This window comes from Acinonyx jubatus, chromosome F2 (genome assembly GCF_027475565.1).
Source record: "Acinonyx jubatus isolate Ajub_Pintada_27869175 chromosome F2, VMU_Ajub_asm_v1.0, whole genome shotgun sequence".
Taxonomy (NCBI): domain Eukaryota; kingdom Metazoa; phylum Chordata; class Mammalia; order Carnivora; family Felidae; genus Acinonyx; species Acinonyx jubatus.
This window is the reverse complement of record NC_069394.1, coordinates 49,576,743-49,602,208: the sequence shown is the minus strand read 5'-3', so window position 1 is coordinate 49,602,208 and position 25,466 is coordinate 49,576,743. Positions and strand designations below refer to the sequence as shown.

At 38.4% G+C, this 25,466-nt stretch overlaps 2 protein-coding genes across 5 annotated transcripts in view; one reads left to right on the top strand and one right to left on the bottom strand.

Annotated features, from left to right (window-relative positions):
- The window catches only part of E2F5 (E2F transcription factor 5), a 27,189-nt gene extending 7,671 nt beyond the window's left edge, over positions 1–19,518 (top strand). The window contains exons 2-8 of one of the 4 annotated variants that reach the window (XM_053208586.1): positions 10,018–10,127; positions 11,274–11,437; positions 12,699–12,740; positions 13,971–14,035; positions 14,753–14,870; positions 17,435–17,479; positions 18,720–19,518. In XM_053208586.1, coding sequence (XP_053064561.1) covers positions 10,018–10,127; positions 11,274–11,437; positions 12,699–12,740; positions 13,971–14,035; positions 14,753–14,870; positions 17,435–17,479; positions 18,720–18,829 — 654 coding nt within the window. In that variant the 3' untranslated portion in view covers positions 18,830–19,518. Of the gene's footprint in view, positions 1–10,017; positions 10,128–11,273; positions 11,438–12,698; positions 12,741–13,970; positions 14,036–14,602; positions 14,871–17,431; positions 17,480–18,719 lie in introns of all 4 variants that reach the window. The other 3 variants (XM_053208585.1, XM_053208584.1, XM_053208583.1) reach the window with 3 other exon arrangements.
- Positions 19,503–25,466, bottom strand: RBIS (ribosomal biogenesis factor). Its single transcript, XM_053208587.1, has 4 exons — positions 25,314–25,466; positions 23,087–23,205; positions 19,927–20,043; positions 19,503–19,631 (listed from the first exon to the last, which is right to left on the bottom strand). The coding sequence occupies exons 1-4, from the start codon at positions 25,420–25,422 to the stop codon at positions 19,560–19,562; spliced, it is 417 nt and encodes a 138-aa protein (XP_053064562.1). The 5' UTR covers positions 25,423–25,466; the 3' UTR covers positions 19,503–19,559.

Sequence of the window (25,466 nt, the reverse complement as noted above, 5' to 3'; positions counted from 1 at the left end):
GGTTAGGCTTTCACTGATTTTATACCTCATTGTCTTTCTATATGTTATTAAAAGTTTAAAAGGTAACTGTTAACTGACCAGAAACACACTTTGAACTGCTGGCACACTTTAAGGGGGTAAAATAACACAGCTTAACAAATCCATGAAAAGGTAACACCATGAAAGCATAATACACAAAATACATCAAATAAGTAATAACCTGATTCTATAGTACATGTGAATGTATGCAATTCCCTTTTCTTTTTAATAGAGTTGTGTAGATGAAAAAGAATTCAGACAATTCTGGTTTTGACAAGTAACTTGCCAACAAAGGACTCAAAAAGTTGAAGGCAGACCGGCAAGAAAGAAAGAGAAAAGAAATTAGGGGTGAAAGTAGTAACTTTCAGATGAAGTCTACCTTAATATCGAGAGTACTAGGGGAGCCTGGGTGGCTCAGTCGGTTAAGTGTCCGACTTCGGCTCAGGTCATGATCTCACGGTCTGTGAGTTTGAGCCCTGCGTCAGGCCCTGTGCTGACAGCTCAGAGCCTGGAGCCTGTTTCAGATTCTGTGTCTCCCTCTCTCTCTGCCCCTCCCCTGTTCATGCTCTGTCTCTCTCTGTCTCAAAAATAAATAAACGTTAAAAAAAAAAAAAACTTAAAAAAAAAAAAGAGTACTAAATGGTATAAACCATTAGGAATCCTAGAAAAGAAGGAGTCAATAGGATCCAAATGGGGTGAATGTTTTGAGTAGGGAAATACATTTTTTATATCTATTTTTACTCTTCAGAAGCTTTTTTTCATACTTCATTGTGCTTGACTATCTTCCCAAGTGTTAAAGTTAGTTCACAGGTAGGGGTGTTTTATTATGATACACCTTTCCAAGAACAAAGTTTCCTTATTACTTTAAGGGAGAAATTGGATCAATAATAGTGATAATAGCTAATACAACTGTAATGCCTACCATGTGCCAGGCACTCTTCTAAGTGTTTCAGATATGCTCATTTAATCCTTACAAAAGTAACATCTTAGGGATGCCTGGGTGGCTCATTTGGTTAAGTGTCCAACTTCTGCTGAGGTCATGATCTCACGGTTCAGGAGTTTGAGTCCCATGTCAGGCTCTGCCCTGACAGCTCAGAGCCTGGAGCCTGCTTCAGATTCTGTGTCTCCCTCTCTCTCTGCCCCTCCCCCACTTGCCCTCTGTCTCTTTCTCAAAAATAAATAAGAAACAAAAAATTCATACAGGCCAGGAAATTGAGGCACAGAGAGGCTAAGTAACTTGCCCAGGGTCATAAAGTTAAAGCTGGGCCTGGGGGTGCCTGGGTGGCTCAAGTTGGTTGAGTGTGTGACACTTGACTTTGGCTCAGGTTGTGATTCCCCAGGGTCGGGGGATTGAGCCCCATGTCAGGCTCCGTGCTGAGCGTGGAGCTTGTTTAAGATATTCTCTCTCTCTCTCTCTCTCTCTCTCTCTCTCTCTCTCTCTCTCTTTCTCTCTTTCTTTCCCTCCCTCCCTCCCTCCCTCATCTCTCTCTTCCCCCTGAACCCTCCTCCCCCACTGGTGCTCTTTCTCTAAAAAAGAAATAAAGTCGGGCCAATCTCCGAGCATATTTCCTCACTTCTGTGCCTTACGTCAGCAGGAAGATATAAAATGTGCAGAGGCAAATCCAAACAGTAGAAGAGCAAATGCACACTTGATTTTGTTCTTTTTCTAAAAAGTTAATACTTATGAGAAAAGAATTTCCAAAGCAGTTGAAGACTTAGACAAGATCTAGAGTTTCCAATTTATAGATTTCAGAATTTCATCAGGCTTTTCCTACTTAAATAGATACTTTATCAAATACCTTCTTTTCTTCTTTTGAGTAATCTTTGGTGACTTGAGTAAAACAATAAAACTGAAGTTCCTTATTATTATTTTAAACATTTATTTATTTTGGGAGGGAGAAAGAGAGAGAGAGAGCAAGCAGGGGAGGAGCAGAGAGAGAGGGAGAGAGAATCTCAAGCAGGCTCTGCAGCTGTCAGCTCAGAGACTGATGCGGACTCGAACTCATGAACCGTGAGATCATGACCTGAGCTGAAACCAGAAGTCAGACACTGAGCCACCCAGGCACCCCTGAAGTTCCTTTTTAAAAGTGTATGCAGAATTTATTCAAAGGTTCAAGCTTCCAGTTATAAAATAAATAAGACATGGGAATACAAAGTATAACATAGGGGATATAGTAACTAATATGTAACAACTTTGTATGGTGACAGGTGGTAGCTGGGTTTATCATGGTGATCAGAATGAATATAAATGTTGAGTCACTGAGTAGTACACTTGAAACTAATAAATTATTGTATGTCAACTATTCTGCAATAAAAACAAATATAAGGGGCGCCTGGGTAGCTCAGTCAGTTAAGTGTCTGACTTCGGCTCAAGTCATGATCTCATGTTTTGTGAGTTTGAGTCCGGCATTGGGCTCTGTGCTGATAGCTCAGAGCCTGGAGCCTGCTTCAGATTCTGTGTCTCCCCCTCTCTCTCTGTCCTCACCCCCCCCCCCACTCATATTCTGTCTCTCTCTGTCTCCCAAAAACTGAATAAACATTAAAAAAAAAAATATATATATATATATATATATAAATAAAAATTAGAACAAATTTAAAGCTCAAGCAATTGCACTACTAGGTATTTATCCAAAGGATAAAAAAAAAATGCTGATTCAAAGGGGCACATGCACCCCAGTGTTTATAGCAGCGCTATGAACAATAGCCAAATTGTGGAGACAGCCCAAATGTCCATCGACTGACAAATGGATAAAGAAGATGTGGTGTGTGTGTGCGTGTGCGTGTGTGTGTGTGTGTGTGTGTGTGTGGAGAGAGAGAAAGAGAGAGAAAGAAATACTACTCAGCAATCAAAAAGAATAAAATCTTGAATTTGCAACAACATGGATGGAACTAGAATATATTATGCCAGGCAAATTAAGTCAGTCAGAGAAAGATAAATATATGATTTCACTCATGTGAAATTTAAGAAACAAAACATGAACACAGTGCAAGGAAAGGAAAAATAAGATAAAAACAGAGGGAGGCAAACCATATGAGACTGTTAAATACAGAGGACAAACTGAGGATTGCTGTAGGGATGTTGGGTGGGGGGATGGGCTAAATGGGTGATAGGGAACTCCCCTACAAGGGGAGGGCCCTTGTGATGAGCACTGGGTGTTATATATAAGTGATGAATCACTAAATTCTACTCCTGAAACCATTATAACACTATATGTTAATTAACTTGGATTTAAATAAAGTTAGACACGATACTGGTATATGTATCAATATCGTATTTATGGATGACAGTTTGAGGTAGTTGAAAGGACTGGAGATTTTTTAGGAGAAATTCCTTTGGGGCAGGATACTGAGTGGGAATTAAAATACTGTGTGCTTAGTGCTGCTTCTTGAGGGAGGCTTTTGTATCCTTAAAGTAAGTTCTTTATTTTTGGTATTTCATTTCCTTATTGATTTAACATCCATCCCCTCCAGATCCATTCATTGTACACAATGGCAGCCTCTTCCAGGAACTCTCCTTTTTGCCTCCGCCTTAAGTAAGCTCTCTTTTATTCAGCCTCTTGTAACACTTTATCTCTACTGTATGGGGCTGTTCAATTTTTAGACCTCATTCTCTAGCACAAGGTGTTACCCACAGCCTTAGATACCTACACAGTTCTTGTGTTACAAGTACCAGTGGCGCTTTGCTTATTCAGTGCAATTTTTACAGCTTGGGAATTTTGATGGCACACCGCACTTATTTAAAATCTTGAAATTATAGAGCCCATTTGAAAAATTCTGCCACAAACTTATTTCATGAATATGGAATTAATGCCAAATTCCATTTGGTTATCCATTAGCTTTCTGAATCTGTATCCTATCAAATGGGGAGAATGGTAACTACTTTGCAAAATGGTGTGAGCCTTAAATTAGGTAACATCTTCAGAAGATCCTCTTACACAGTTATCCCATTACTGGCTTATCGATGGTCTTAACTGTGGGTCGAAATCAAACATTTCTACATGTTAACTACCTTTGGCAGTATATGAAATTAGCTAATAATTTCATATCCCACACCTTATAGGATAGACCAACAGAATATCCATGTGGCACAGTTGAAAGGCAGTTCACTCAGTTTTTAAAATTTCTTAAAAATATTTTATGGGCACTCTGGGTGGTGCATCACTTGAGTTCTTTTCACCTCATTGTCGGCATCCCATCATCTGTATGTGTCTGTGCATGTGCATTTATATGCGCAATTCGTTATCGAATTGGTTTTATATAGTATTTCCATAGCACCTTCTTTACTTTTGGATTCTGGCCCAATTTCGTGTAGTGTTAGTTTCTGAAGCACAGTAGCTAAAACACTGAGTACACATGTATTGACGGTTATGGGCCGGGAAGAGAGTCAAGTACCTGCTTTGCAGATGGAGAACCTGAAAAACGGGATGTTTCCCATAGTTATTGTTTTTATGTTAGTGCTTTTGAATGCAACATCATGCTCCATCAGGAGAACATTCTTGAACAAATGAGCTGCAACTAATCTTAACTCAAATAAACCTACCACATAATCTTTCCCTCCCAGAGTTAACACAGGGTCTTAGTGGACTCATTTGTTAAAGTGAAGGGGTGGGGCCAGGAAATTCTTTAAGCCCTTTTTAGCACTTGTATGCGATCTCAGCTGTCCTGATTTAGCTTGCCCACCTCTTAATGGTATCACAAGCTTTAATTTTTTTCCATGTATAGATACCACACTGTTTACAACTGGTGACATATTTTTAAATTTCTTTTTAAACATTTATTTATTTTTGAGAGACAGACAAACAGACAGACAGAATGGGGGAGGGGCAGAGAGAAGGGGAGACCCAGAATCCAAAGCAGGCTCCAGCCTCAGAGCTGTCAGCACAGAGCTGGACATGGGACTCAAACCCACGAACTGTGAGATCATGACCCGAGCCAAAGTCATATGCTTAATCAACTGAGCCACCCAGGTGCCCCAGTGGTGACATTTTTAGAAAAGGATTTAGTATTTGGAGGGGAGATGTATTTCTTTCAGAGGATTATGTTTATTTTTCCCTCAGCGTGAGTTGGTTTGGTACAAATAGATGCTTCCTTTATGTTTTATAGGTCAGATCTATAATAGCAAATGTAACCTTCTTAAGTACATTTGATGCATGCACATGTGCATTTCTTCAATAGCTAATTGGCAACATGGGATGAGGATGTACTCTTATTGCACGTGGGTCTCACTTTAAATTCACCACCACTAACTTCAAAAGTAGTGATGGGGTCCAGCATTCCTTTTACACTACTTACTCTCTTACTCTCCTAGATGAATATTTTACACTTTCTCCTTTTTTCTAAACCATTAAATGCCTCCTCCTCCCTTTCTCCCCCACCCCCCTCCCTCCACTAGCCTCCACTTAGGAGAAAATAGAAAGCAACCAGGAGGAAATGTCTAGTCTCTCTTCCTATCTTGTCTATTATCGTACCTACATCTGCGCTGGTCACTCGGCTGGACTTCAATTATTAATATGCCTCATTATTATCTAAGGCTATTCCTCAGCCTGTCTGATTCACATTCCCCTGTGCCTACCGACAGCTGTCCCTTCTCTCCTGCATGGTTAATTATCCCTCTTCCTCCATTACCGGGCAGTTCTTATCAGCACAACTCACATGTTGAATTAGCTCCCATCTTTAAAAGAAAAGAGAAAGGAAGGGGAAAAACTTCCTGGCCGGACCCCACAACTCCCTGCTGCTACTGCCCCATTCTTCTATTCTGTTCCTCTTTGCAGCAGAACTCTTCAAAAGAGTTGTCCACTCTAGCTTTCTTTCCACTCTGGTGGAATTTCTCCGTTAAGGCTTTGACTCCATTACTCTGCCAAGACAGCTCTGACCAAGGTCACCAGTGACCTTGCCAAAGCCAAATCCATGATCAGGTCTCATGCTCATCTGACTCACCCTGACAGCAGTACTTGACATGGTCACTCTTACTTATACTCTTCCCTTGGCCTCCAAGACCCCACTCTTCCTACTTCTCTGTCTTCAGTGGCAAGTTGCTCCTCCCTTCCCAGATCTTAAACACTGGAGTGTGCTGGGCTAAGCCTTTAGACGTCTTCTCTTTCTGTGCTTACCTGCTAGGTGAATCCAGTGGGTTCCATCCCTGTGACCTAAAATGTCTATTTACTGATGACTACTGAATTTGTATCTCTAGCTTGGACTTGTCCTATCCCGCACTCTCGTGTCCAGTGGTCTTCCGAACTACTCCCCTTGGAGGTCAAATTGTTCAAAGCCAAGTTCCTGAGCCAAAGGAGGAAACCAATAGGTTTCCTCCAACCTATTCTTCTGCAGTCTTCCTCATGGCCAGTTGCTCATGTCATAAACTGTGGAGTTACCCTTAACTCTGCTCTCAGATCTACTACCTGCTATATCTTCAAAATATATTCTGAATTCAGCATTTCTCACAACGCCCACAGCTGCCTCCTTCATCTAAGCAGCTAACCATCTCTTGAATGGATTATTGCCATTGCCTTCTCGCTGGCCTCTTTTTTTCTACCCAGAACAGCCAGAATGAACCTGTTCTATGCTAAAGCATAGCACCAAATCACCATGTGCTCGGAGCCTTCCAGTAGCTTTCCATTTCACTGGGAGTAAGAGCTGAAGTCTTTACGATGGCCTGCAAGACCCCAGTGATCTGGCCCCTTGGCATATGGTGTTACTGTCTTTATCTCTCTCACTTCGCTTCCCACCCTCCCTCCCATCTTCTCTCCCTTCTTTCCTTTTTCCCCTTTTCTCTCACTCTTCTCCCTCTCACTCACTGTTCTGCCCATACTGACTTCCTGTCTTTCCCTGAAGGAAGTAAGCATATTCCCACTTCAGAGCCTTTCTTTGTTCTTGCTGCTGCTTGTCAGATGTTCTGACTGCTGCTTGTCAGCAGTCACTTTCTCCATTCAATTCAAATGCTTCCTTATTCAGGGAGCTTTAAAATTCTGTTAAATATAGTCCCTACATGCATTCCTCCTAACATAATTATTTGTTTATTATTACCTTCTTTCCCTTCTTTGAAGGCAGGGACTTTGTTCTGTTACTACTCTATCCGTGAGACACAGAACCAGCTTGGCACATCACAGGTGCTAAACGAATGAAGGTGGTGGTTGTGATTCATTTTATGATTCCATTAAGTATGATGTCTTGAATTACTTCATAAAACTATAAGAATTCATACAATTTTTCAAAATACTACATACAACGTGATAGGTCAAGATACACAAAAACTCTAAATCTCCTCCATGATCCCCTGCTTCAATCTGTATCTGATGATGAGGCTATTACTTACCAGGATTGAAGTATTAATTATGCAGCAGACATTGTGCTTAGATTATCTAGTTGAGTCTCTACAATTCAGGTATGTTATTACTCCATTTTACAAAAAGGGAAATGAGGCTTAATGAGTTTGAGACCAGCTGAAGATGGGAAGTGCCAGCACTGGGATTGGATCTCTGTGTGCCTAACTCCAGAACCTAACATCCAAAGAAGATGGGGCTGCTAAATAAAAGCCTCCAGGAGATTGCCTTTTTTTTTTTCTTCCAATGTTTATTTTTGACAGAGAGAGACAGAGCATGAAGGGGGGGGAGGGGCAGAGAGAGAAGGAGACACAGAATCCAAAGCAGGCTCCAGGCTCTGAGCTGTCAGCACAGAGCCCGATGTGGGGCTTGAACCCACCAACCGCGAGATCATGACCTGAGCCGAAGTCAGATGCTTAATCAACTGAGCCACCCAGGCACCCCAGGAGATCCTTTTTAAGACATATGTTCTGTATATGCTGGTCCTTTATGTGTTTATATACTTAAATAGAAAAGTATTTAAGAAATAATGTTTAGTTTTGGAAATTAAAGGACTAAAATTTGTAATTGTTAAACCATAATAAATTATAAACTAGATAGATTATAAGCTTTATTCTTTGTTTAAAAAAATGTTTATTTATTTATTGTTGGTGGGGAGGGAGAGAGAGAGAGAATCCCGACATGGGACTCGATCCCACAACTGTGAGATCATCACCTGAACTGAGATCAAGAGTCTGATGCTTGACCAACTGAGCCACCCAGACACCCTGATAGATTATCAACTGTAAAAAGTCTTGAGCTAAAAGTGAGCATTGATGGCTCTCTGCCTGATGACTGTGATTGCTCTTGCAATCTAATTTATACAAACGTGTCCTAATACCCTAACCAGTGAGCAATGCTATGGTTGTGAAGGCTTTTGTGTGTGAGTACATAGATACGGGTAGAGCTGGCTTGGAGTGCTCTGGGTTACTTCTTAAGAGGGCCTCTTCAGAGGGAAGTGAGATGAATTCTCAACTTCAGATTTTTATAGTTAACTTTGCAGGAGATTATTTCTCTTTAGAAAAACAGCTTCGAACTCAAGAAACTTTATGAAGGGGAGGAAACTGCTAAGCTAAGTGCAAGGAAAGAGGAAGTCAACAAAACCATGCCTAGTCCTTTTAATTTTCTGGTTCTCTAGAAGAGATGGAACTAAACTAATCAGAGTTGGGAACTCAGAGCTTCAGTTTCTGGTTCTTCATTCTCTCTGTCATATCCTACTTACTCTCCTGGCCCATTGACTGAGGCATGGATCCCCTTTCTGAAAATCTGAATAATTGCACAGTGGTAACTTGGTATTTTGGTAGCACAAGAAATGGATTGGTAGAATTGACATTAAATGCCTATGCAGTTGGTCACACTTGCTCCCTGTAGAAAGTAAGTCCAGATTGCAAAAATATGCTTTCCTGGATTGTGTGTGTGTGTGTGTAGAGCTATGTTTTTAAAGAATTAAGAAAGTAATAATGCTTTGGGAGAGCTGGCAAACAATAATGTGAAGCTAAAATCTGTTCATTAATTTGGATAATGTGCTGAATATTGTCAGTAAGGACATGAATGTGTTTTTTCATTATTACCATGACTCTTACAGTGTGACTCCACATTCAAGATAGGTTATTGTCTAACTCACCCCGAAAAAGAGCTGTAGGATAACCTTTTTTTTTTTTTTTATTTTTTAACACTTATTTATTTTTGAGACAGAGAGACAGCATGAACAGGGGAGGGTCAGAGAAAGAGGGAGACACAGAATCTGAAACAGGCTCCAGGCTCTGAGCTGTCAGCACAGAGCCTGACGCAGGGCTTGAACTCACGGACCGCGAGATCATGACCTGAGCCGAAGTCAGACGCTTAACCGACTGAGCCACCCAGGCGCCCCAGGATAACCTCTTTTTTAAGATTGTGTCTGTTCCATTGGGGAACAAATCTCATAAATGTGAGTGGGAACCAATCAGAGAAACAGTACAACATTCCTGCATTTATTGATGTCATGGTGGCATGAAATATTTTTGTTGACCTTACTTTTGTTTAGTCAGACTACCAGGTTTTTGGATAGTATTTGCTGGTACCACAACTTAGTGCTATGAATTTTGATTTCTTGTTGATTTTATGCTTTGTGTTGGGATGGCATGATTCACTCCTCCATTTTCATTGTGAGTTTAAAAAATGCAGATAGCGTATTTCAAGGTACTGAAGTGTGTGTATAATTTAGAACTCCCCAAATATCTTAATTACTAACAAGCTGCTGAGATATAATTTTTCAAAATTTCAAAAAACAATACAGGCTGTTTTTAGGTGACTGTATATGAACAGATAAAATAGGAAGTGATGTGGGTAGATAATCAGGAGCTCCTTCTCAGGATTAGTCCGTAAGGTGACATGAAGTATTCTCACTGTGTTCTTTTATTTTTGTGGGCTTTGTGTCATGACCCTTTATATATTTTTTTCCCATTCTAACATCTGCTGGCTTTTAAATGGGATAATTTCTCTGGTATTTGCAATGTTTGAGAGATACTTTGAACATACTGGTTAAATTTGGCATTGGGTTCTCATGCTGTGAACTTCATAATCAACCTTTTTTTAATTTTAAAATAGGAACTGCCCTTTATTTCATTGTTCTTTGTCTCCCCCCTCCCCTTTTTAAAAACAGGCTGCAGATACTTTGGCTGTGAGGCAAAAAAGAAGAATTTATGATATCACCAATGTCTTAGAGGGAATTGACCTGATTGAAAAAAAGTCAAAAAATAGTATACAATGGAAGTAAGTTACAAACCAATACCCTACTCTAAAACCTTTATTTTTCTTCCTGATGCTGTATAAAATCTGACCTTTATACCGTCTGGCTCTCCCTCTCATTTGGCCTGGTATTCTCAACAGGCCCCTCATCTTTCCCTGGACACTGCTCTGGGCCTCTGTGACTCCTATGTTGGGATATTCCCTTGCTGTCTCCACTGTCTGATTTACACACTGAAAATTCAAATCTTATTTTCTCCCTCAAGCTACTCATTTGGCACACACTGCATACTGCTTTGTATTATTGATCCCTTTCTGCGTGAGCATTTAGCTTCCCAACTAATATAAACTCCTTAAGAATAGGAACTATGTCCTATATATAGGAATATGACCTTGTGTATAGTGGTTGATTGAAATGCATGTTGTCATTCATTAACTGTTGTATGGTTGTATGTTTGAATGTGAAAAATACTTTCTGTCCTGCAAATTCATCCTCTTTGGCCCTAGTTTTTTCTTTTGTTTTGTTCTGTTTTAAAGCCAGAGTCTCACCAAAATATTAAAAGGTTGTAATTTACCAGCATCTCAGTCTATATCATGTGACTTCCAGGTGTAACTATGTAGCTTTGACATCCTTTTCTTTCTTTCTTTTTTTAAGTTTATTTATTTTGAGACAGAGAGAGAGACAAATGGGGGAGGGACAGAGAGAGAGAATCTCAAGCAGGCTCTGCGCTGCCAGCACAGAGCCCAATACGGGACTCGAACCCATGAGCCATGAGATCACGACCTGAGCCGAACTCAGACGCTCAGCTGACTAAGCCACCTACATGCCTCAGCTTTGACATCCTTTTGGTGCCAGTCACTAGCCTGTCCTTTGAGATGAAAAACACCATTAGAACATAGAACTTTTTTTGACTTTATAAAAATTTTTATTTTCTGTATGGCAAAAACGCTGAGAATTTTTGTGATTTGATTGTTCTTGCCAATAAATTTTCTAACCAAATATGTTCAGAGGTACGATGTTTAAATTTTCTAAGGATTTTAATGCTTGATTTTTAGAAGAGTGTAAAGATTTTTGTCTTGAATAAATTACTAGTTCAGTTCTATTACTATAAAAATTAAGTGATGTTAACCTGGGTCTGATACTGGAGATACTGATTCTCATACGTTTTTAAGAGGTGTAGGTGCTGGCTGTAATACTAAAGAAGTCATAGATAGATTAAGATATCTTAAAGCTGAAATTGAAGATCTAGAACTGAAGGAAAGAGAACTTGATCAGCAGAAGTTGTGGCTACAGCAAAGCATCAAAAATGTGATGGACGACTCGATTAACAATAGATATCCTTTTAAATAAGTTACACATGTAGCTGTAGTATATGTATGTATATAATGCATTCTTCCAGTCTGAAGATCAGTTACTTTATTCTAATATTTCACAAAGTTTTCTAAGTGGATAAAGTATTTTAATTTTATAATATTCTAATAATTTATACTAATATTTGAAACGTTTTTACCTCTTAAAATTACAGAGTACAGCTATTAACATTATTCCTTTGTTGCATTGAGGAAAAAAGTCATTACTTTAAATCTACCATTAATAGGATGCAACATGCTAGCTAAAGTGTGCTTAGGGGGTCTCTGAATATTAGAAGGAATTGTTAAATGCACAGGTATATTTAAATAATTGTGCTCAGTGTTCTGAAGTGGTAAAAATTCAGTTACCTCTCAAGTTTTGAAAAATTAATTTTGGCTTGAAAATAAAATATCATGGGCTGGCAATCAATCCAGGATACTTTTTTGCCTAATATTAACGGAAAGATACAACCTACTTGAGGTTGGGGACCAAGGCTTATGTATCCATCATATTAAGTTGTGGGAAAAAATTAGTGATGTACTTCATGTGTTTCCTAAAAATCACTGTTCTCTTAGATACACATGATACTCTTGATTTGTAAACTTACCTAGATACTTATGGAATCTCTTAATTGCATTTATCTTCTACTACCTCTCATGAATTTTTGACTACTGTATCCAATTTCTTATGTTTTGTAATTTGTTGAATAAGTCCATGATCTCATTTGTTATTTCTTTTCTATGGACCAAAGCTCCTTCACAATTTGATAACTTAAATGGGGTTTTCAGGCTCTACCTTGTGGAGCCCCAAAACACAAAAACCATTGAACTAGCTGATCATAGACTTTGCTGCACTGCTTTCCAAGATTCTGGCCATTCCCAGACCCCTAAACCATGACCAGGAAAATTCTCAATGTGGAGACATGTATGGTTGCTCTCCACTCCTGCTGACCGCATCCTTTTCCCCATCGCTCTTTCCCCGCCCCAGAAGCCCTGTCTCCATGAGGAATATGGAGGACTCAAATGTCACAAAAATCAAAAGTGGCTTCTTAGAGCAAAGGATGGGTACCCCTCTTATGGACCTTTATCTTTGCCTTTTCAGACTAAAGACGTCTTTATCTGACCATGTGTGGCAACACCTTCATGCACTTGGTCATTTTGTTTATTTTGGCCTGCAGATTTATTATCTTAATTTAAATGCCGAGACCTTGGTATACATGTTGTTCCTTAACTCTTATGGCAGTACATTTTCCTATGTAACTCATGAAGACATCTGTAATTGCTTTAATGGTAAGTACTATTTGTTTGTCCTAACATTCTTCCTCTGGTCAACCTATTTAGCAGAGAGTGAGTCAAAATTCCCCCACACACTCACCCTAAGTCATTAGTTTCAGGAACTGTGGACGTTCTGTGTTACTCTACAGTGCTCTGTAGTGATAGGCTGCCTTTGTTTCCGTTCTCATGACAGTAACTGCTTTGCACAGTTTTCACTTCATTGCCTGCATTGGTGGGTGTAAACTGTGTGTGGGAGGGGCAGCTAAATCAGAGGGAGATTAAACCGTTTCAAAGTCACAGAATTGTAGGGTCAGTGATTAAATTTGATCAAATATATTTCTCACTGGCACTGTTTAGAAACCATGTGCAGTGTGCTGGTCACAAATGAACTCAAAGAAAGAGTGAGGGCAGAGTTAGGTTAATCCATTTTATAACCAGGACAGTTACTCCTAACCCTGTTCCATCCCATCCCCTGCCTCCATGTTTTCCCCTTGACAGGACAATACAGTGTATTAATAACATTGGTGTGGGGGGGGGGGGGGGGAGGCTGTACCCCATAATTATAATACAAGTAAAATGAAATTTTGTATACATATTTATATTAGTCATGTATGGCCTGTTAAACAGTCATGCATATTATGCACATTAAAAAAAAATCTGCCAAGCACCTTGCCAAGTGAAATCTGACTTTCCAAGGCTATGTTGACAGTATGTGTGGCCTTACTGCTTTACTCTGCCACCATATATCCTGAGCTTTCTAAGAAAGTTTGAGAAAGTATTTTTAATTTTCAGCTCAACAGTCTGCTATAGAATTTAGCTTTAAAATTAGTTCACTTAAGCTCAAGATTTCACACTATCATACCTAATTTCTAGTATCCCTAGTCACTTAAGTAATTTAAAAATCTCAAGTAAACAGTGTTGAGGCTAACAGTTTCAGGAATTTCAGACTTTATGCAAGACTGAATGAAAGCAAAATTAACTTGATCCAAATTTGTTCATGAGAATAGAACTAGCGATGAGTATTTACCCTCTTCTCAGATCTATTACATATATTACCTTATCTAATCCTGAAAAGAAATCTATGCAGTAAGGTTTATTCCCCCCATTTTACAGAATTAGGAACCAAAGCCCAAGGTTACCCAGCCTGGGATTCAAACCCAAGCATTCTGATTCCAGAGCTCACACTCTTGCCACTGTATTCCAAGATCAATAGTATTTTCTAAACTTAGAAATTTTTTTCATCAGGTGATACACTTTTGGCCATTCAAGCACCTTCTGGTACACAGCTGGAGGTACCTATTCCAGAAATGGTATGCAGGGTAACTTTTCTTAATGTGGATCTGCTGTCTTAAGAAGGACAAATGTATTATCTTTAGCTGAACAAGAGCTAATTGTGTGTAAACACTTTCAAATACTGCTTTTAAGTTTTCTATCTGAAAGTATTTATAAATGAGTTTGTATGTCTTTAGTACTTTAGTAAAATTATAGAAGTGACTGAATAAATCATTTAACATTTTGAGTATAAAAGTTTTTTTATGTGATTTTTTGAGCTAGAAAATATTAAGGAATGAGTAATGATATAATCAATAATCTTTTAAAAAGTCAGTTAAAATGACTATATCTATAACTGATACAGCAATCCTAGCTGAGGAAAAAGTTCAACTTAAATATCCACCATACCAGATTGCTTGAAATTGGGTCTTTTTCAAAACATTCTCTAGTTGAGTCAAAGACATTCATTGACTCTATTCTATGTATAATTCTATGTTATATATACAATTAGTCCTTTATAGCTTTGCTTATCTTAATTTTTGGTGTTCCAAAGTAGTTAGAAATGTTAATATTTATTCATTTGTCTATACCCAATAACCTTAAAGGGTCAGAATGGACAAAAGAAATACCAGATCAATCTAAAGAGTCATTCAGGACCTATCCACGTGCTGCTTATAAATAAAGAATCCAATTCGTCTAAGCCTGTGGTTTTTCCTGTTCCCCCACCTGATGACCTCACACAACCCTCCTCTCAGCCCTCCACTCCAGTGACTCCACAGAAATCCAACATAGCAACTCAGAATCTGCCTGAGCAACATGTCTCTGAAAGAAGCCAAAATCTTCAACAGACTCCAGCCACAGACTTGTCATCAGGTGAGTCTAGAGCCTTTGTTTCAAAAAGTAGAGAAGGAAAAATATGAGTAACATATTAAGTAAGTTGGAGAGCTTTTCTGAATTTGTCAGCTATGGTCATTCTATTACCAAACACAGGAGGAAAAATGGTAAGCTTAAGAAGTATATAGTGTTTCCTACACAGGACACACTGGGATAGGTATTATGAGGAAAATTTAAAAACAGATCCTGCTTCAATTCTGTTACTACAGATTTTTTAGGTGATATACACACACAATCTGATTGCATATTCAGCATATATAATTGGATACAGTATAATGTGGCTAAGACTGTGTAGCATTATGAATATTGTGAGCAAGGAAAAGATAGTTAATAGACCTATGTATGCAGTTTTCCTTAGAATTCCATGTTCGGAATTGATAGAAATTTGTTCATTCCCCCCTCCCTCCCCCCCATTAATATTTGCATGTCAACTTTTTTTTTTAATGTTTATTTGTTTTTGAGAGAGAGAGATACAGTGTGAGCAGGGGAGGGGCCAAGAGAGAGGGAGACACAGAATCTGAAGCAGGCTCCAGGCTCTGAGCTTTCAGCACAGGGCCAGACATGGGGCTCGAACTCACGAGTGGTTAGATCATGACCTTCTGAAGTCAGAAGTTCAACCGACTGAGCCATCCAGGCGCCCCACATATCAACTTTTTTATCAGACGTTTACTTTGTAAACCTTAGTCACTCATCTCTTAGTCACTCTAGGATGAATTATTGAAATGTGTTCCAATTACCTTTAAGAAAAATCAAACTACTGTAGAATATAGTGACATTTGCCTCTTCATATTCCTTGTTATACTTTTTATTTGGAAAGTTTAGTTTTATAGCTGATAAATGGTCTCAACTCCAAGTTAGGAAATCTTGCCTTCCTAAATTGTTTAATCTGAAATGAAAATAGCTAAATCTCCAAAAACTGGGCATTAAGAGTACCGTCCACATCTAAATTTGATTCCAAATAAAGGGCCCATGGCAGATATTCTCTTAATATCTGAAAGAGTTGCTGAATGAATTAAGTCATGCCAGTCTAGATGTAATATTGCAGATCATTAAAAGCTACATTGTACACAATCCAATTTGTTTATTTTTACCTTTGGGATGTGTCTCATTAGAATGTGGCATGAGTCTTACTACTGTGGGAATTCACAATACTTAAGAGTGAGGCTATAAAGATCTAACTGGACACAGTATTTTTCCTCCTTTCCTTCCTCTAGAAGTATTTCTATACTTAAGATATAGAATGGGGCATGCACAACAAAGTGTACTCCTTGAAAAGTTTATGATCTAATTATAATTAATGGGGGCAAATCTAAAGACAGACAAGCTCTCTGTGGTTTAATTTAGACACCATTAGTAAGTCAGCTTCCACAAAGCATTAAAAATTTTTTTTCAGCAGTTTCTGTATATAGTTTTGTATTTGGAAATAGTAGAGAAAGTAATTTGGGGTCAGATTTTAGAGAGGACCTTGAATATCAGACTGAGTTGGAACTTTAGCCAATAAGACAAAGATTTGTGAGCAGGGAAGTAGCAACTTAGAAACTGCACACTGGTGAGTACAGGAGTAACAAGAAGATGCTTTTGGCCTGGGAAACAGAAGAGATTAGAGGCAATGGAGAATGAATATATGGTGTCTGCAGTTATGGAACTATAAAAGAACATTACGGCTAAGATGGGTGATAACAATGGGATTGGAAAGAGAAAGAAGAGATTTAAGAAGTATTGTTTAGGTAAAATAAAATAAGTAACTTTGATGTGTGAAATCAGGAGATAAATTAGAGGAATGGAAAGTAATGTTGAAGTTTTGAGATTGGGTAACTGGGAGAATTACAGTACTACTGACTTTGTAAAACCAAGGAGTCAGTTTTGGGAGAATGATGAGGAGTCTTTTGATCTACATCTTGAGTTTAGAAGTTAAAAGTAATGCCAAGCACAGAGTAGGTGCTCATGAAAATGGTATCTTTCTGTAAAGTTCTATACTTTAATAAAAGCTGCTAGTGTTTAACTTTTTAAACACTACTGTTTAAATATATGCTGTTTTTAAATAACTGCCCTTTTTTTGATGTTTATTTTTGAGAGAGAGAGAGAGAGAGAAAGAGAGAAGGGCAGAGAGAGACACACACAGAATCTGAAGCAGGCTCTAGGATCTGAGCTGTCAGCACATATGGGGCTTGAACTCATTCATGAACCACAAGATCATGACCTGAGCTGAAGTTGGATGCTTGACTGACTGAGCCACCCAGGAGCCCCATAACTGCCTTTTAAAAATTTTTAAGAGAGAGAAAATGTGCATATGTGCATGCATGTGAGTGGGGGAGGTGCAGAGAGGGAGAGAGAGAATCCCAAGCAGGCTCTGTGCTATCAGCGCAGAGCCCAATGTGAGATTCGATCCCATGAATAGTGAGATCGTGACCTGAGCCAAAATCAAGAGTTGGATACTTAACTGACTGAGCCACCCAAGCTTCCTAAAGTAACTGCCTTTTACTGTCAAAATATATAAATAGAACTGTAACAAAACTTTGTTATCATATTTCTGTTTCCAGCAGGATCTATTAGTGGAGATATCATTGATGAGTTAATGTCTTCTGATGGTAAGTAGTTTAAAATTTTACTACTTAAATATCAATAATGCTTCTCTAGAGTTTGTAAATGGCAAAAGATTGAAAAGAAATGCAGAATGTGTATTTTTTTAACTGCTTAACATCCTATGATGATTCATGAAAAATCTCCCACTTTAAAGTAAATCATAGGCATCCTTCAATTTTTATTTTATTGCATTTCAAGAAAAGAAAAAGGCCAATAAGGGGATACTTATCACTTTCACTGAATAAATTTCTGAACTGTTAGCCCACTAGTCTTTTTCATGTCTGAAAAATTTGGCCAAGAAAAGTAAAATAATACATAGGTAATCTCAAAACCCAGTTTTGTAAATATCCCCACAAAGGCCAATGTCAAGCTACCAATGTGAACTATTACTAACATTAGCCATGTCATCATCTAATCTGAAATAATCCTTAAAAATCAATTGCTACAAAATATTATAATTACTTTAATAACTCTCTTGGCTTTCACCTTCCTGTAAATTCTTGGATTCAGTCCTGTTTCCTAACAAATATAGCCGAACCTAGGAAACTGCAACTGTTAAATTAGCAAATGGTACAATAACCACTTAGAGAATAAACTTCTGTAGAAACAAAACATCAGCGTATTTATGAAGTCTAGTTCCTATTTCTCTTTTCAAAGTAGGAGCTTATTTAGCAGAGATCAGAGGAAATACTTTGACACTGTTTTTGAATCATACATTTTAGTGTGACAAGTTCAACCAACAAAAATTTTAACCTCAGGGCGCCTGGGTGGCTCAGTCGGTTGAGCTTTCGACTTTGGCTCAGTTCATGATCTCACAGTTCGTGAGTTCGAGTCCTGCATCAGGCTCTGTGCTGACAGCTGAGAGCCTGGAGCCTGCTTCAGAGTCTGAGTTTCCCTCTCTCTGCCCTTCCCCCACTCATGCTCTGTCTCTCTCTGTCCCTCAAAAATGAATAAATGTTAAAATGAATTTTTTTTAAATACAAAAAATTTTTAACCTCTATTTCTTAAACTATACCTATGCATACCAATGCATAAATTATCTTTAAATGAGAATCTTTCAAAATATACACTAAACACAAGTTAATTTGATTACAACTTTTTCTATTATTTCCTAAAAATTCTTATATAACATTAAGAAACATAGTTTCTTTAGATATTTAGATAGATGTATTTGAGAGTATTCTGTTAAACATCATTAACTGTATATAAAAACCATGTTTAACACTGAATTTGTTTTACTTGCAGTGTTTCCTCTTTTACGGCTTTCTCCTACCCCGGCAGATGACTACAACTTTAATTTAGATGATAATGAAGGAGTTTGTGATCTGTTTGATGTCCAGATACTAAATTATTAGATTCCATGGAAACTTGGGACTGTTATCTACCTCTAACTGTAACATTTTAGACTTCTTAATAACCTAAGTATTTAAAATAATGAATGTAACACCTTTTTAGTTCACTGATTCTGAAGTGTTCTCTAATAATTTCTTTTTTACTTCACAAAACTTCAACCATAAAAACAAAGGGCTCTTTTCAACCATAAAAACAAAGGTTTTTTTTCAGGGGAAAAAGTGATTTAATACCCACAAATCCCCTCCCTTCCCCCTTAAGTGATTACATTCTGGGATTTCACCTCTTCTTCCAATTCTGGATCCTTCTGTTTTTTTCCCTCTTATGAGAGGAAATTTAAAGTAGACTAAGGTCATCAAAAACAAACAAAGTTGGCCAGCGGCTCATCCCTTGTCTTATATTTTTTTACTGCCACGAAACTGTCCATATTTCTGTGTGTCCTCCAATCCAAAAACACATTCACTGCCACTTATAAAGTGAAGGATGTAAACTAGGATATATTAACTGTTTCAGTGAACAGATTTTGTGAAGTGCCTTCTGTTTTAGCACTTTAAGTTTATCACATTTTGTTGACTTCTGACATTCCACTTTCCTAGATTATAGGAAAGATCTGTTTATGTAGTTTGTTTTTAAAATGTGCCAATGCTTGTACATTAACAAGATTTTTAAAAATAAAACTGTATAAAACATTTAATTTATTGGTCTTCTTGGGGTATTTGATGTATCACCAGTGTATTACAATTGAGCCATCAATCTTGTCGCTTCATCAACATTAACTGATTCGTTTTCATGACACTGCTGAGGAATCTGAAGGGAGAAAAATATTGTATTTAAAAATGTAGATAACAACAGTCAACAAAAATGACTTGTATATAATATATTACCTAATTTAATATCTTCTAGTCATACCTTTGGAAACAGAACAGTAAATTCTCGTATTCGGACTCAATGTTTTAGAGTCTGAATGACTCAATATGCTATATATACTACAGAGCCAAGGATAGTAGAGAGCCAAATACTAAAAATTATACTCAAATCACAGGCTTTAAAAAGTTAGAGTTTAGCTTATTAGCCGTATCAAAAGGAAATGATTCACACTCACCAGCTGTTTCTGCAGAGGTTCAAGGGAAAGTCCTTTGGAGAAATGTGCAAGTTCCTTTTGTATATCTACAAAAGCTTTATTCACTCTGTTAACTTTTTCATCATTCACAATGTTTATCTTTTAAAAAAGAAAAAAAGGTTATTAATCTACAATCTTGTAACCATAAATAATAAAATATATCCAACTTTAATTTAATCTTGTTAAACCTAAAAATGTAAAAATTCATCAACCCTACCCATTTGTGGGGATAATTTACACAAAAATTCTTATGGTCTTATTGGGAAGTTTTAGACAAAAGGTTCTGTGTTTTTAAAAATAAGAATTATGTGGACATACATCATATTTAGACATGGTATAGGGACATTAAATACATGACCACAATCCTAGGCTACAGTCATCTCTCATTGTAAAACGAGGAACCTGGATCAAACGCTTTACTCTTTTTTTTTTTTTTTAATTAATTTTTTTTTTAAAGTAAGCTCCATGCCTGGTGTGGGGCTTAAACTCACGACCCTGATGGCCAGAGTACATGCTTTACTGGTTGAGCCAACCAGGTGCTCCACTTTAGACTCCTTCTAACAGTCCATCTCAGAATCCTTCCTTGACCTCCTTGCCTTAACAGAAGTCCCTTCCAGTCTCCTGAAGACAATTTCCCTTACAACCCTCCTCTCTTTAAATCTTGTTTTTCACTGCTGCTCTGAAACCATTTCTCCTTAAAAACTCTGCCCCTAATGCATCAGAATATTCTAATACCTCTTTCCTCATTACTGTCACCTGCCAACACATTTACTTGCTCCCTCACGAAAGATCTCAAAACTCAGCTCACTGACCTCTCATGCCTGGTGAGGGGCTTCACCAAAAACCTAACCCTCTAGTTTCTTAGTCTGTTCAGGTCCTCAACTCCCAGATTCTTTCGCACTACCTACCTCAGCCATCCACTTCCATGGATTACCTTTGGCTGCAACTTGTAACACCTCCTGTTCTTCAAGTTCACTTGGCTTATTAACGATTCTTCAATCTTCCTGAAATCTCCCACCAATTTCACTATTTTTCACTTTCCGTATCATCACTTTTTCCTTTAGCCAGCCCAGATTCCGTGACCATAATTTAATCAATCACTCCTTTACTCTCTTAACTTTCCTTCTCTTCCTTAATCAAACCTGCTTGACAAACTAGTTAAACTCAACTGACAGCTTTTCCTGAGCCTAAAACTGAATCTGCAGAAAATCTAACTGGCTGGCTTCACTTTCAATTCATGATCACAAACTTCAATTTACCATGTATATAGTGCCTGGCAATCTTAAGACCTCCACTTAGTAAATTAGGCCACTTTTCTGAGAAAACTATCTGATACCTTCCCCAACCAGGCGGCCTACCCAGATTTCCCTCCCTTATATATCTTTCCATTAGCATACATAAAGCGGCTAGCACTTCTAGGCAAACAATATGATCTCCTGTCAGTCAAATACACCAAGTTTTTCCCCAGTATGGGGCCTTCGCATTTGTTATTCTCTCTGCCTAAAGTGTGCCGCTCCCAACACTTTCCAGAGCTTTATATTACTATGATAAGGAAAAGATAGGGTTCAGTAGGCAGAGAGGTAAAGATTAGGACCTGAGGTCCCTGGTAGGGAAAAACACTTATTTTGGAACAATGTTGGGAGTGTCTGACCCCAGCAAACCCTTCAGGCATAAGGTTCCTCTTAAAGTAAGAGGCCCCACCTACTCCCCTTCAGGCTTCCTTCAGGAATTTGACAAAAGACCTAAGTACGACCATAGGCCACCCCCTGGTACGATGGAAATGAGCCAATCAGGAATGGACAATCCAGCACCAAGAGCTGCAAGCCAGTAAGGGTATAACACCTGAGAAAGAACAAGGGGGAAGGGCTGGGGGGTGACAAGAACCTTAGGTAACAAGGACCCTTGCCTACAGTCCTTAGGCATTCACTTTGAATGCCCCCTCTCTGTAAAGACAGCTTTCCTACTTACTACTCTTACACTCCAATCTTATACTCTAATAATAAACCTTTGCCTGCTGCTCATTTTCTATGTACACCTCTTCATTCTTTGAAGAGGTGAGACGACGAACCCAGGGTCCTGAGGTAAAAAATCCTGCGGCATTACTTGCTCCCCACCATCTGAATCTTGGCTTGAATGTCAACTTTGAAAGCAATCCTGTGTAAAACTGTCACTCCCTACCCCATCATATCACCTAGCTTTATTTCCTTTATAGCATTTACTAAGTAAGTCATAAAAATGCTCCATCAAAATGCTTAACTTAGCTAGTTCATGACAACTGAAAGATAAAGTGTTACATATCTTTGACTATTTTGCCAATTACAAAGTCCTGGAGACCTGACTCCACCTACTACTTAAACTTGAAAACATTTTCTTGAAGAATTTCCTGAAAGAATCTACTTAATCTTGAAGAAGAAATTTCCCATTTCCCAAATATTTTGAGGAAAAAAACACAAAAAAACCCACAATAAACTCCTTTGTTTCCCAATTTTGCACTTTAAGGAAGTATCTTATCTTCATTTTATAGGTTTTTGTTTGAGTTCTAGATATCAGGGAGATAAGAATTACTGAGAAGAAAAAGAATGGGTGCCGATCAGCATTTCATGTCTCGATTCTGTCAGGAGGTTCTTGAATATATTTGGGTTCAGAGATAAGAACTGTTTCCCACACCATGGTTTTGGATAATTTCTATGCTCTGATATAGCTTTTAAAACTGTTCTTTGGAGCCTCATGCATTTGCAGTTAAAGTGCTTTTTTCTTGGGATGCCTCTGTTGGTTGGGTGTCTGACTCTTGATTTTACCTCAGGTCATGATCCCAGGGCTGTGGGATCGAGCCCTGTGTCAGACTCTGAGCTGAGTGTGCAGCCTGCTTAGGGTTCTCTCTCTCTCCCTCTGGCCCTCTTCCCCCACTCACGTGTTTTCTCTGTCTTTAAAAAGAAAAAAAAAAGCGCTTTTTTCTTTTCATACATATACGTCAAGAAAGGGGGGTAATTTCTCATTAAAAAAACACAAATGTTTAAAATTATCTTGCCTTTGTGAGGAAGGCTAAGAACCTGTTTTAAATAATAGCTTTGAGTTTTTCAGTGGCTTTACAACTATGCTTGGCTTGCAAACGATACTGTCAGAGTACTTAAATAATACTCACCTTCTTAAGATTAGTGGTAACCGGTTTTGCTTTGTTTTTAGTCTTAAAGTTTTTTTGGCTGGCTATATGAAATACATTTCTGGACCTCTGTCCTCTTAGTTTGCTCTTGGCCATTGTCTAGGGAAAAAAGAAACGGAACTCAATTAAGCTCAATTTAAGTTTTTAAAATAAAGGTACCAATTTAGTGTAAGAAATTCCATCTTACTCTGAATTTTTTAAAGTTGCTGTACGTATTAAATTATTTCAATGTCTTTCGTCACTACTAAGTTTTCTGCTGTTTAATGCAGAGTATGTGCCTAATTCTTTTCTGTATCTCCAATACTTGGCCCATAGGAAGTACCATGTTAATTTCTGCGGGTTGAATTCATTAATACTATCAACACAATTGTTTTCTCAGCTCTCTGCAGCATATGACAACATTAACCACCACCATCCATCCTTCTGTTGGTTTATATACTACTATACCACTCTGGTTCCTATCATACTTTAGGATGGACTCCTCTCCCCTTCTTCCTTTTTCATTCCTTTTTACTTGCCTTTCTCTCCTATGTACACTTCTTCAAAATCAGTCCTTAATTCTGCACTTCCTACCTTACTTTCACAACTTTCATATCACCTCTATGTGAATGGCTCTTGTGAAATTTTAGATATTTTCTTTGCTCTATAGTTAAACATGCACGTAGCCTGTAAATTTTACCATAGAAATATCTTTCAAATCTGCTTTAACAATGCATATGAGGAAAAATTTTAAAATATTAATAGTTAAGATTTGAGGTTTTAAAATGTGTATAAGCACTATGTGAACATTTTATTGCTTTAGCCAATTTACTCTGCACAACACTGTGGGAGGTACTATTATCCCCATTTTATAGATAAAACTGATGCAAAAAGGCTAATTTGCCCAATGTCACACTGTTAGTAATCAAGAAATGTCAGGATTCAAAGCCAGGAAGATTAGATCCAGAGCTAACATCATGTGATTTGGTCTCTCATATACAAATAAAGCCAATACAGAAACATAGTATGGTACTGCCTAGTTCAGGACTGTATTACCAGCATGGTCCCTAGGTCCATTTGGTTGGACCATAAATTGGCAAACTATACCAATGGATCAAATCAGATCAGGCACCTGTCTCTGTAAGTAAAGTTTTAGTAGAACACAGCTATGTCAGCCTGATCATGTATTGTCTGTGGCTACCTTCCTGCTACAACAATAGTCCACAAAGCCTAAAGTATTTATTATCTGGCCTTTTGCAGAAAGAGTGCCAACCCCTGGCTTAAGCCATCTGCATTCAAGTCTATGCATAGTGCTGTGCGATGAACCTCTCCGATATTAAAAGTTTCCAGTGACTTTTCCCATGCCTTAGGGCCAGTGAGCTTTGTCCTGGTATATTGCCAGAACCCCAAATCTAGCATAAATATGTCAAACACATCTCTTGCTACCTCTCTATACATACCCATCCTAGCCTACAAATTGCTGTTTGAAGACACTTTGCACATTCTTTCTTTCCTTTCCTCAACTTTTATCTCTGGACTTAAATTTATATTCTCCTTCAATGTCTAGCCTCAGTAAACTACTTAGGGACAGCAATGCTTTTAAGCACCAACGGTACTCCTCCTACTTATAAAAAAAAGCCAGACATGAACACAATAGGAAATTCATGATTACTAAAGAGGAAGTAGAAAATACACATCATATCCCCCCAATTAAATAATCTAAAATCCTTCTTTCCAATAGTAACCAAAAATCCAATCACTCATCTAGAATTTATTAATAACGTACTATGTGCCAGCCGTGCTATAAATGTGACAATACAAAAACACGTATGTGATACAAACACGGACACATGATATGTGTCGCTACATGAAGCATACAAATGGACACAAGAGGGAGAGGTCTACTAGAGTCGTGGACTTGAGAAAGGTTCGTGGAGAAGGGAATACCGTGGTGGCTGAGGCAATACTGAAATTTTGTTAACAACGTGAAAATTGGGATGACAAGAGACAACGAAAAACTGGTACCCTGACAAGGGCTTAAGGCCCAAAGGCACCTTGGTTTCAGGCCTCGGCCAGCAGGCACGCCGCTGCCCAGTAGGATTGCCCTGAGGCCGCGCGCGATGGAACCCAGCCGCCGGGCCTCAGCGGTACAAGACCCACCGGTCCTGTCCCAACCCCCTGAAACTTCACGACAGTTTGCCAGAAAATTTATCAACATCTTACCATAACTTCGATAACCTCGTGCAGCACGTCAAACTCCAAGCGACGCCATCTGCACGCACACGATCCAGGAAGTTCCGGGGGGAAAGGAGCCAGTCAAAATTCCTCCCACAGGCCATAGTTCCGCCCACCGAGCGGAGTCCCACCCACAGAGCACGGCCTG